General features: G+C 40.9%; 1 protein-coding gene across 2 annotated transcripts in view; it reads left to right on the top strand.

Moving 5' to 3' along the window:
- nphp4 (nephronophthisis 4) overlaps window positions 1-13,079 on the top strand; it is a 475,487-nt gene that overhangs the window by 113,658 nt on the left and 348,750 nt on the right. For both annotated transcript variants that reach the window (XR_005945404.1, XM_041207356.1), the window contains exon 4: window positions 1,980-2,050. Coding sequence is in view for 1 of the 2 variants with exons in the window: in XM_041207356.1 (XP_041063290.1) it covers window positions 1,980-2,050 (71 nt within the window). In the remaining variant the exon portion in view is untranslated. The remainder of the gene's footprint in view (window positions 1-1,979; window positions 2,051-13,079) is intronic.

Genomic DNA, 13,079 nt, shown 5'->3' on the forward strand with positions numbered 1-13,079 from the left:
GAAACGTAGATAGCCTTTGTAAAGTTCTCTGTGCAGCCCACAGGAGTGTCATTCATGCCTCTTAAGTTATAACAAGGTGTGAGTTTCCCTGGTACTGCCAGAAAGCTCCCTCTGTTTGAGGGCCACAGAACAGACATAGCTTCAGCCATTTTAAAAGGTCTTTGTCCAATTTTAAAAGTTTTAGAAATAACCATGATGATGATATCTGTATCTATTTTATAAAAATAAATAGTGCGAAATCTTAGTCTCCTCTAGAGGGAAACAAATCGAACCACCTTTCTGTTTACGGATAGGTGGTGAGAGGAGAAATTAGTGCTGTTTAAATGAAACCTCCCCCTCCTGTCTGTAACAATGTGTTGATTTTCTCCTGAACTTGTTTGAATTGTTATTGTGCACATCAAAGCCACTTCCTGCATTTAACTTTGTGGAAACCAAAATTCCAAATGTCAGATAGGATACTTTCAATACCTCCACTTGTAGCATAAATTTTGTAACTTGATGGTATCTATGCCCTGAAAGACCAGGCTCAGAACCTGACTGCACAAATGCTGCTTATATATATGCTTGATATATGCTTCCTCCTTCTTCTGTCCCATCTAATTACAGCATAGATTGAGAAGGCAGTGCAAGGAGCAAGAATTAAATGCAAATCGTGTCTTCAATGGAATAAAACACATTGCACCAGTATCAATTTTACAGCACCATTTAAATATATATAGTTCATTAGAACTTTTGAGTATTAGAATTTTAATAAAAGAATCTATGACTTGACATAAGTAAGGTTGGTTATTGCTGATTTACATCAGTAGTTAACTTTGATCTGTTACTTCGTACACTGAAGTCAATTTATCCGTTTTGATTTATTTAAAATATGGCCTCAAGCTATCTAGTAATTCTCTGGCCTGAATGCTAAAAAGCTGATCTCATCAGCAATAGAGTTCAACCTTCCTGGTTTCTCATAAATTATTCCTCTCTCTCGTTGCCAAAGCATTGCCATTTCAAAATGCTCCGTGTAGACTGTATTTGTTAACTGTTAAATCTGTCTCACTTTATTGACCGTGCTCACAGTAACTATTGGATGATTTGCTGATGTCTTACAAATGGCCTCTTTCACCTAATTTAGTGGAGATGTGATTGTCAAGTGCTCGCATAGAACTCAACAGGGAGAATAAGCTGAATAGTGAAAACTGCATGAGATGTCACTTTTAGCAGCAAATGACAAATACACATTTGGCGTCTTTAGTAAACTTGTTTTGCATTATTGATAAAAACCTGTTTGTTAAATTTTGAAACTGCAGTCCACAGCATATTTCATTAAGCTATTGTTTACTTTTGAATTATTTTTGATGAATATTTTTTAATAATGTAACAAGATACAGAGCGACCTTCTTTGTAATATTCAGGTTATTTACTGATGATAGCATTAAATTGGCCACTTTTTCCTCAGAAATCCTTTCAGCATAACTGCATTCCTAAACCTGTCCAGTAAAGGAGGTACCCTCTGCATTCCCCATCCCCCCAGCGTATGAAATTGACTTGAAATTGGCAGGCAGATTGTGGAAAATAGGCCGACAGGAACATTGAAGACTCCACCATTTCACCATCATATATTAATCTATTGTGCCTTCAAGGCAAGAGTGAAAAAGTCAGCTAATCCAGATTGAGTCGATATGATTTAATCCTTGTATTCCTGTGGGAAATATGGCATTTGTCACCTCTTTGTATTGCCCTTATTGCCATGTTCATGATGGCTTACAGCTTCCATGTAGTTACAGGTCTATTTCAACGTTCTTTAATACCAGATTTTGGACCCTGCCATGGTTGGCTATTGTCTTGGAGCATTTATCAATGCCATCTGGAATTGGAGTTTATTTCATCACGTTCTTTTCAATACAAGTTTAATAAAGCTATACCCTATAGCTGCTGCTTGATCTAATAAAATAAAAAAGTTAACAGGTTCTTTTTTCCTTTTCCGAAAGCTCCAGATTGAGTCTCTATCATGGTACTCCGAGGGCATTGCTGCATCCAGCATTACAGGACCCCATTGAGAGTAAGTGTGCTTTTTGCTCATGCAGGATGCTGACTCCACTTCTTGAAATGTTGCAGACTGAGGATGAATTGCTGTCATAAAATGCTAGCCTTTGTGTTTATATTTCAAAGTCCTGACAAATAAAATAAGCTGTTATAATGATGTTTTAATCCTCATGCAGTGACAGCTCAACCTGCATTTGACGAAGATTTCTCCTGTTTCAATCAGTTGTTATAATTAAAATTCCAATGTATTACTTCTTACTTTTAGTTGAAGTGTAAACCGCCAACATGCTCAATAGGAGAACCATTGCACGTCAACAGACAGCAAATTGAACATTTCCAGAAATAAGCATCAGCAAATCATTTTTTAAAGTTTCGATCATTTAATAATTCTAATTTAATCAGCAGACTTGGTAAGATGTAAATTAGAACAGCTCATTGGCACAGACACAATGCATGCCATTCTTTAAAGTAAAGCTATTTTTTGCTTAGAAGACACCAACATCTATGGAGGGATTCTGCTTGTTACCTCAATGAAGTTGAAAAGTTGACTTTAAGGGCAGGGGCACATTTAATCAGACGGGAAGGTGCTGGGGTGGCTCTGTGAATGGTTTTCCTGCCTGCTGCCAATTGAGGCTCTTAAGTGACCAATTAATGGCCACTTAAAGGACTTCATCCTACTGCAGCTGGTATTAACACATATATATGACAAGCGAATCCTGGCATTTTTGCTTGTTGATTTTGGTGGTGGGGTTCCAGGGGTGTCTGGGGAAGGTCCCCTCGTTTAAAGGCACTCAATGCTTAATCAATAGACCCAACATTGGGAAATGACAGGGGACTGCTGAGAGCCAAACCCGTCATCAGTTACCTGTGGCCTGGATCCTGAGTGCCTCGGTGGTTGTTGTTCTGGCAGCAGTCATCACTGTTCTGCTGGTGCTACCATTCAAAAGAGCTGCCAGCCTCTGATTGGCCAGCAACTCTTGGTAAGTGGGACACCCCCCCCCCCCCCCGGTAAGTGGGACACCCCCCCCCCCCCCCCCCAAAGCCTTGATTTTGGGTAAAGGCTCACTGCCGGGCCTTCCTTGGAAGCTACGAAGCATGGGTTTCACCGGCTCTTGAGCCAGGGGCCAAGATCCCCCACCAGCACAAGATTTAGCCCTAAACCTGTGACTCATATATATGCGAACTAAGTGTTTAGATCACTTCAAGGTTTCATACCATTTTCAAGTTATTTCTGAAAAATTTGATCTTATATTGGAAATCCAATATTTTAGGATTTCTTGGAGAAATTATTCATAAAGCATTGTATTACTGAGCAAAATATACGTATGATATTGAAACCTGGCACATAATAAGATGCAGATGAGAGTTTGAATCCCCATGGTTACTGACACTCTTATCAGAGCGACAGCGACAGCTTTTGGCTGCGTTGGATAATCTGTCGAAGGGTCATGAGGACTCGAAATGTCAACTCTTTTCTTCTCCGCTGATGCTGCCAGACCTGCTGAGTTTTTCCAGGTAATTCTGTTTTTGTTTTTGTTTTGGATAATCTTAGCTGGGCCAGAGGTGAGGCCAAGAGTAATACTCCTGAGTCATGGCGCTAACATCAGTTATACCAATCCTCCCTGCTGAGGGAACAATACATGACATAAGTCACTCTTTAAGAATAGCATTAACAAAAGAAAAAGGAATGGAAAGATATTCTGTGTTGTGAATTTGGCAAAAGCTAAGTTGTTTACTAGCTCAATAGGAAACATCTGATATATGGCTGTCTCCACTGCAGTAAGCCACAACAGAACAAGCAAACAAAAATAGGTTTAAACTGCCAGTGAAAACAAAGATAAATCTTCATCTTTCCAGCTAATATTTTGCAATTTACTCCTGAAGATGCTGACTACTTGATAAGGTATGGTTCAGTGAAGAGTATAGAAGAGAATGCAGCACCAGGCATACCTAAAATTGAGGTGTCAACCTGGTGAAGCCAGAACACTTGTGCCAAACAGCGGAAGCAGCATGTGATAGACAGCGCTAAGCGATCCCATAACCAACAGATAAGATCAAAGCTCTGCAGTCATGCCACATCCAGTTGTGAATGCAGGTGGACAATTAACCAACTAACCGGAAGAGGAAGCTGCACAAAAATCTCCATCTTTAATGATGGGGGAGCCCAGCACATCAGAGCAAAAAGTCAAGAATGAAGCATTGACAACCACCTTCAGCCAGAAGTGTTGAGTGGATGATACAGCTGAGCCTCCTCCAGAGGTTCCCAGCGTCACAGATGCCAGTCTTCAGCCAATTCAATTCATTCCACGTAATATCAAGAAACAGCTGAAGGCTCTGGATACTGCAAAGGATGCTGGTCCTACATTCCAGCAGTAGTACTGAAGATGTGCTTCAGAACTTGCTGCACCCCTAACCAACCTGTTTCAGTACAGTTACAACACTGACCTCACACACCAATGTGGAAAATTGCACAGGTATATCCTGTCCACAAAAAGCAGGACGATCCAACCCGGCCAATTATTGCTTAATTAGTCTACCCTCGATCATCAGCAAAGCGAATGAAGGTATCTTTGACGTTGCTATCAAGCAGCATTTACAAAGCAATTATCTGCTCATTAACCCTGAGTTTGGGTTCCACTGGGGCCACTTTGCTCCTGGCCTCATTACAGCCTTGGTCCAAACATGGACAAAAGGGCTGAACTCAAGAGGTGAGGTGATAGTGACTGCCCTTGACATCAAGGGAGCATTTGGCCATGTATTACATCAAGGAGCCCTAGCAAAAGTCAATGAGAATCAGCAGGAAAAGTTTGCACTGATTAATTCACACCTAGCGCAAAGGAAGCTGGTTGTGGTTGATGGAGGTCAAACATCTCAGTCCCAGGACATCGCTGCAGGACTTCTTCAGGTCCTAGTCCCAACCATCTTCACTGCTTCATTAATGACCTTCCTCTGCCATAAGATCAGAAGTGAGGATTTTTGCTGATGATTGCACAGTGTTCGGCACCATTTCACCTCCTCAAGAGATATAGATCAACAGTATAAATGGAGTTGAGGTGCAGGTCAGCATAAGGTGATGGTTGATCAGGCTCGAGGGGTTGAATGGTCTCCTCCTGTTTTTATGTTCCTATATGTTAATATAAACTAGTTTTTCAAAAAAGGAAAACATCAGCCTGATTATCTCGCCCTGAGTGCTGCCCAGTGACCACTCCTGGAATGTTTGTGTGTGGACATCAAATAGGAACAATGCAGACTTCGCTAGGACACTGAAATGCATTATTTAAACTCAGGCACAAAGAACTACTGGGTGAGGCAGAAGAGAGCTTTTATTTTCTTTCACGAGTTGTGGACATCGCTGGCTAGGCCAGCATTTGCTGCCCATCCCCAGTTGCCCTTGAGAAGGTGGTGGTGAGCTGTCTATTTGAACTGCTGCAGTCCATGTGGCTTGGGAAAACCAACAGTGCTGTTAGGAAGGGAGTTCAAGGATTTTGACCCAGCGACAGTGAAGAAACAGCAATATAGTTCCAAGTCAGGATGGTTTGTGACTTGAAATGGTGCTAAACATTATGCAATCATCAGCAAAAATCCTCACTTCTGATCTTATGGCAGGCAAGGCCATTGATGAAGCAGTAAAGATGGTTGGGTCTACACTAACTTGAAGAAGTCCTGCAGCGATGTCTTGTGTTCAGCTCTTTTGTCCATGTTTGGACCAAGGCTGTAATGAGTCCAGGAGCCAAGTGGCCCCAGTGGAACCCAAACTGAGTCTGTGCCCATATGCAGCAAGACCTGGACAACATTCAGGTTTGGGCTGAGATGTAGCAAATAAAATTCCTGCCATACAAGAGCCAGACAATGACCATCTCCAACAAGAGAGAATCTAACCATCTCCCCATGGACATTCAATGGCATTACCATCACTGAAACCCCCCTTATCAACATGTTAGGGGTTACTATTGACCAGAAACTGAATACTGTAAATACTCGGCTACAAGAGCAGGTCAGAGGCTGGAAATTCTGTGGTGAGTAATTCAATTCCTGACTCTCCAAAGGCTGTCCACCATCTACAAGGCAAATGTCAGGATTGCAATAGAATACTCTCCACATGCCTGGTTGAGTGAGGATCCAACAACACTCGAAGTTGGACACTATCCAGCACAAAACAACCTGCTTGATTGGCACCCTTTCTACTACCTTTACCGTTCACTATCTTCACCACCGACACACAATGGCAGCAGTGTGTACCATCTACAAGATGCACTGCAGCAACTCATCAAGACTCCTTTGACAGCACCTTCCAAATCCGCAATCTCTATGGCCTAGAAGGACAAGGGCAACAGATGCATGGGACCACCACCACCTGCAAGTTCCCCTCCAAGTCACAAACCAACCTGACTTGGAACTATCTTGCTGTTCCTTCATTGTTGCTGGGTCAAAATCCTTGAACTCTCTTCCTAATAGCACTGTTGGTGTACCTACGCCACATGGACTGCAGCAGTTCAAATAGACAGCTCACCACCACCTTCTCAAGGGCAATTGGGGATGGACAGCAAATGCTGGCCTAGCCAGCGATGCCCACAACTCATAAAAGAAAATAAAAGCTCTCTTCTGCTTCACCCAGAAGTTCTTTGTGCCTGAGTTTAAATAATGCATTTCAGTGTCCTAGCAAAGTCCGTTTTGTTCCTACTTGATGTCCACATACAAACATTCCAGCAGTGGCCACTGGACAGCAATCAGCACTGGATAATCAGGCTGATGTTTTCCCTTTTTGAAAAACTAATTTATATTAAAATATAGGAACGTAAAAACAGGAGGAGGCCATTCGACCCCTCAAGCCTGATCAACCATCACCTTATGCTGACCTGCACCTCAACTCCATTTATACTGTTGATCTATATCTCTTGATATTCTTAACCAAGCCAAAACCTATCGCCCTAAATCTTCAAAGTTTCAATTGTCTGAGCAAATAGCTTCTTAGGAGCGAGTTCCAGATTTCCACTTCTCTTCATGTGAAAAAAATACCTCCCAATTTAACTCCTAAATGGCCAATTCTAATTCAATTGAAGTTTTAACTTTAAGATTATTCCCTCTTGTCCTGGGTTCTCCCATTGGAAGAAATAGTTTCACTGAATATACTCTATTGAATATATTTATCAAGCTAAACCCTCAATTAGATCACCTCTTAACCATCTAAATTCAAGGGATTACAAGCCAAGTTTATGTAATCTTTCCTCATAATTTAACTCTGGTACCATTCTTGTGAATCCATGCTGTACCACCTCTATGGCCAACATAGCGTACCTGTTACAAGTTACCCAGAATTGGACATATTGCTCCAGATGGGATCTGAGCAAGACTCTGTAAATTGAACCAAACCTCCTTCTCCTTTCTTTTTCCCTTGAGGCAGAGGCCAACATTCCAAGTACGCAGTTACTTTATCACAAATGATAGATTTCAGGAACGTACAATTCGTATTAAACTTGACGGCCTGTAGCTTCCTGATTTCTCCCTTCTTAAATAATGGAGTGACTTTTGTAATTTTCTAATCCAAGTGCACAATCTTGAATCCAGAGGAGTCTTTGAAAATTACAATTAAAGCATCTGCAATTTCTACTTCCGTTTGTTTTACCCGGCAGATTTATGTACCATTATTTTCTCCACTAGCATTTTTCCTTATATTAAATCAAATAAGTTCCACCCTTGACTTTTTGTTTTTAGGTTCCCTTGCATCATTGTTATTTTGTCCTCTTTCTCTGTGAAGAGAATGGATAAATAATCATTTAACAGGTCTACCATTTCCTTAATATTCATTTTCGTCTTTATGAGCACCCATTCCCCCTTAACACAATTTCCCTTAATGTAGTTTACCTTTTTTTCCTGTTGCCTTTAATATTCCTAGCAAATTTTTTTTTCATTTTGTACCTTTTTATACCTTACGTTTTGCTTCATATTGAACACAAAAAATTGGAGCAGGAGTAAGCCATCCGGCTCCCCGAAGCTTTTCCACCATTGAACAAGATCATGGTTGATCTCGTGGCCTCAACTCCACTTTCCTGCCTTCCCCACCCATAACCCTTGACCCCTGAGTAGATCAAAAATCTTTCTTGCTCAGTCATCTCAAGAATATTTCCTTTGCTTACTTGTATTTACTATTTCCTCTCCTTACTTTCACACCTAGCCTTATATCTGTAAATAACTTGAATACATTACACTCAGTCCCTTCAACCCTTGTTCTAGAATGTGAATCACTGAGCGTCTCGCACCGATCCTTGTGGCACCCTGCTAGTAACAGCCTGCCAACCTGAAAATAACCCATTTATTTCTACTCTGTTTTTTGCCCATTAGCCAATCCTCTATCCATGCCAATATATTATCCCAACCCAACCAGCTGTTGTCTTGTGTATCAGCTTTTCATGTGACACCTTATTAAATGCCTTTTGAAAATCCAAACATATTACGTCCATTGGTTTTCCTTTATCCATCCTGCCAGTCCTCTCAATATTCTAATAGGTTGGTCAAATACTATTTCCCTTTCAAAAGCTGTATTGACTGTCCCCAATCATATAATGATTTACTAAGTTGCCATTTCCTTTATAACGGATTCCAGCACTTTACCTATGACTGATGCCAGGCTATAATGTAGCTCTCTCTCTCCTTTCTTGAATAGCGGTGTTAAACTTGCAAACTTCTAATCAATTCTGAATGTTCCAGAATTAGGAAATGCATCCACTCTCAGCATTTACCTCTTTTAGAACCTTAGGGTATAGGCCATCAGATTTAGGACATTTGTTGGCTTTTAGTCCCATTCTTTTCTCTAACACTTTTTCTATACTAAAATTCATTACTTTAAGTTCCCCACTGCCATTAGACCTTTTTTTAATCCTGATATGCCCTTGCTGTTAAACCCCCATCACCCACCTTGCTGGCACTTTCGCTTCCCTGGCACCCCTGTCCTGACCCATATACCTCTATAAGTTCCAGGGTTAACCCCTGGTGAAGGCCCCAGTGCAGTACTGCAGTTGCCTCCACTCCCGGTGGCACTGCCAGTACTGCTGAGCTGTTGGTCTTTGATTGGCCAGCAGCTCTCAGGGGCAGGATATCTGCCTTGGACAGGGCTTAATTCAGTGGGAGACTTGATTCAATTAAGCGCCTGATTGGGATAAAATCCCCTTGGGCCTCCTGAAAATGGTGTGTCTCTCACACCACTCATGCATTGAGCTCTGTTCTGTTTAACTCTATGCCAATTTGTGTGCACCTCAGGTGGCATCCCAGAAATTATTACCTTTGAAGTCCTGCTTATCATTTTGGAAACTAGGTCTTCAAACTCCCTTAGCAGAACCTCATTTTTAGTTCTATCAAACTGGTGGATTTTCAGCAGTACCCTGGAATATTTAGTTCTCAACTTTGGCATCAAGCAACCATCTCTCTATATTGGCTTTAGATCATACCCATTTATTTCTATTCATGCTATTAATTATAGTATCTTTTTTCTTTATTCCTTGTGTAATCCTTTTACTGTCTCTTCCCTCACTTTTTGATCATAATTACTTAACTACACAAATGGAATCTTTGCTTTTAGGTATATGGAATTTTTATGTATTGTATTTCCTTGAATACTTCAACAACAATGGCAATTTATGTAATTGCCTTTAACATAGTAAATGTCCCAGGGCACTTAACAGGAGTGTTATCAACCAAAATTTCACATTGAGTCAGATAAGGCGATGACCAAAAGCTTGGTCCTAGATGTAGATTTTAAAAAGTGTATTTAAGGATGAAAGAGAAATAGAGAGGTGGAGGGGTTTAGAGAAGGAATTCCAGAGCTTAGGACCCCAACTGCTGAAGAACAGCTGTCAATGGTGCAGCGAATAAAATCGGGGATATGCACAGTTGGTAATGTGTAGTTATCTCGCACTGTTGCAGGGCTAGTTGTCACGCTTACCTCTAGGTTTACCCATTGACAGTTTAGCTCAGGTTACTGTGGTCAATTTATTTCTCATCCTTCTAAAGTTTGCCTGACTTAAATTTAAAACCTTGGCACGCTGCTTGTCCTTAATCTATGTGCAGAATATTCCCTTACCATCAGATTCTTAACTAATTCTGGATTGTTCTCTATCTAGCATAGCTATTTATCCTGTTACTTATAAGAAATATTGCACCAAAAAATTATTGAATCCTTCTTAGAGATTTGCTTTTACTATTAAGTTATTTCTACTATTTCTAGAAATTTGCCTTAATGATTCAGCCACTCTGATTTCCCCACCTTTACGTGAAAATTAAAATCTCCCATTATAATCACACTGGGGGGAGGCGGGTTAGAGTGTCTTTAGGGGGTTAAATCCCCTACAAGTTATATGGGTCAGGATTCTGACATCATCCCTCCCACTTCTGGTTTCACCCCAGCAGGTTTGCAGACAAGCTGTTGGTAAGTAATTAAAATATTCGAATGGGTAATTAACTGCTGTTTTAACCAAACATTCTAGTTTTATCAGCCAGCGTACATATTTCATGAGCTGTCAGCAACTTGCTAAAGTCAACCAGGCAAGTGCACAACAGGGAGTGCTTTTTAAGTGAAGCTCACCGGCTGGGGAAGCTTTGAACAATGAAACTAAAGAGCTCCAGCCAAGCCCAGGTGAGAGGCTGGTGAGAATGTACTCTCACTGCTTGGACAGCTGATTGCCAACTTCTTGGAAGTCATTTTACCTGTATTCCACTTCACTCATGTTAAGCTGCACTTCTCTGCTGTCAGCCTTCACCTCAGCATGAAAGCAGCTTATGCATCTCCACCTTGCACCTCTGATGAGGAACAAGAGGAGCAGCAACACTAATAACAACAGCACCAGCAGGAGCAACACCAGGAATGGCAGCTGCGTTTCCCTCAGCCACATGCACAGGGTAGAGAGGATAGTCACAGAGATCTAATTCAAAAAAGGCAAGGTTCCCAACACAGGGTCTGCAGGCAAGAGGATCAGTTTTCCCAGCATGCGTGAACACCAGTGCCCCTGGAGGTTCGGGCTCTGATGACAGGTTGTTGCTGACATCTACGGCCCCCTAGAACAAGACCACCTTCCCAGTGGACCAGGTGGGCATGCACTGGCAATGGCCAGCAAGGTGCCTGTCACTGGAAGCTGAACTTGTGCTGCTAACTCATTTGTTTTATTTCTTATGTGATGTGCATTCTTCTTATTTGAGGAACTGCCCCCACCCTGCACATATGTACTGATAGTGTTTTTCTCACAATTTTGGATGTATTAAACTTCCTTTGCTGATTTGACACAGGCAATTTGACATGTTTTTATTTTGCTTTATTTTTAGCAAGTATTTCATTCCAATAGCAAGTATTGCTTCCTATAACATTTACTGTTCCCAGAACATTTGCTATCTCTACCAGTCTTTGTATTCTGACCTTTCTCACTTGCTCTTTTGCTTTTTCTTCAGGTTACTATTATTGCCATCTGGACACTGCCCTCTCCTTCATTGGTTTAAAGTCCTTTCCATAGGTCTGTTCATCCTTTCTGCTGAGACCTTGGTCCCAGCTGAGTTCAGGTGCAGGCTGTTCCAGCAGTGCACCTCCTTCCTGCCCCCAGTATTGGTGCCAGTGTCCCAGAAAATGGAACCCATCCATCCCGTACCAATCTTTCAGCCACACATTTATTTACCAGAAAATCACAACTTGGATGTCTGATAGTTTAATCGAAACAAATTACGAGTGATGTTGGTTATTAAGTACAGCCTTTTACAGCACGCAAATTCTTGGGATTATCCTCACATGCGAAAATTGTTGCTTTTATCTGATGAGGCACAGTGTCAGTTGATCAAATTGATTGTGCATGAAGGGCACAAGTATTTAATTTTGAGAAATATAAGGTAATAATGTGAGGGTTTAAAAAACTGACAGCTGCATTGTAAAATAGTAATTGCCTGAGCAATTAAAGTATTAACCTTAGCACTTTCCATTGAGTAGTTTAGTCATTAAGTGCAGTTGAGGTATGTGGACTGGTGATGTGTATCCCATTCATCCTCAGCCCTTTTGCAATTTTGATGCATCAGGCTGACTGATCTTGCAGTCCAATTCTTTCATCCTTGTCACAGATTATTTTTGGAAAGCTGGGTTGCAGAGGGAGTCTTAAATTGTTCAACTGCCTTCAAAAAATAAATTACTCCCATTACAAAATATACAGAATAAGGGAATTAAGGGGTTTAAATTTAAGGTTGAAAGAACAATTCCAGTTGATGGAATTGGTTATATTGGTTGGGAGAAAATAAATGTTAAATTAAATGTTTTTAATAGACAGAGAAGCAGAAGGGAGAATAGAAGAGACCAAGCAAAGTGTTGTAATTTTGTTCTTGTTTTTAATTTAAAATGTTGTTTGTGGTTAATATTACGGTACAGTTCCTCCTAACTGAATAACATTATTTTTGTTTACGTCAGCATCACCAGTTGTGGACTACAATGTTAAAATCTAAGACTTGCAGGATCTGGCCTGCAACTACTAGCAGGGAAAGTAGATTTATAGTCCTTACATCCAAGGGAATGATAGTGATGCTTCACTTAAAGGGCATCTTGTTCAGCTTTGGGGACTTAATTTTACTAAGTCTTAAACATTTTTGGAAAATGTTTAAAGAAGCAAGGGTGATAAATGAGGAGAGGGAAATCTCTTCTTACTGAAGAAAGCAGACTGATGGGGAGATTTCTCTAGATTTAAGTTTTTAAAACATGAAAGGAGTTTATGTGGGTGTGGAAAAATTCCATGGAAACTATGAGGAGCAAAATGATGGATATGACTAAAAGTTCATGGAAATTACCTTGTAGTTACTGCGCATTTAATTACACTATTGATCACTACTTAATAAGTTGCATTTCCAGCTCCGGCACGATTGTCCTGATAATTCTGTGAATTTATATGCTTTGGAGTCTTGGACAGCTTACAGCAGGCGCCTCAAAGCATTGGAGAAGCACCAGCAGTGCCTTTGCAAGATCCTCCAAATCCAGTGGCAAGAAAGGCAGTTCAACAGCAGTGTTCTCTTCCCAACCAGCTTACCCAGCACCG

This window comes from Carcharodon carcharias, chromosome 15 (assembly GCF_017639515.1).
Source record: "Carcharodon carcharias isolate sCarCar2 chromosome 15, sCarCar2.pri, whole genome shotgun sequence".
Lineage (NCBI taxonomy): Eukaryota > Metazoa > Chordata > Chondrichthyes > Lamniformes > Lamnidae > Carcharodon > Carcharodon carcharias.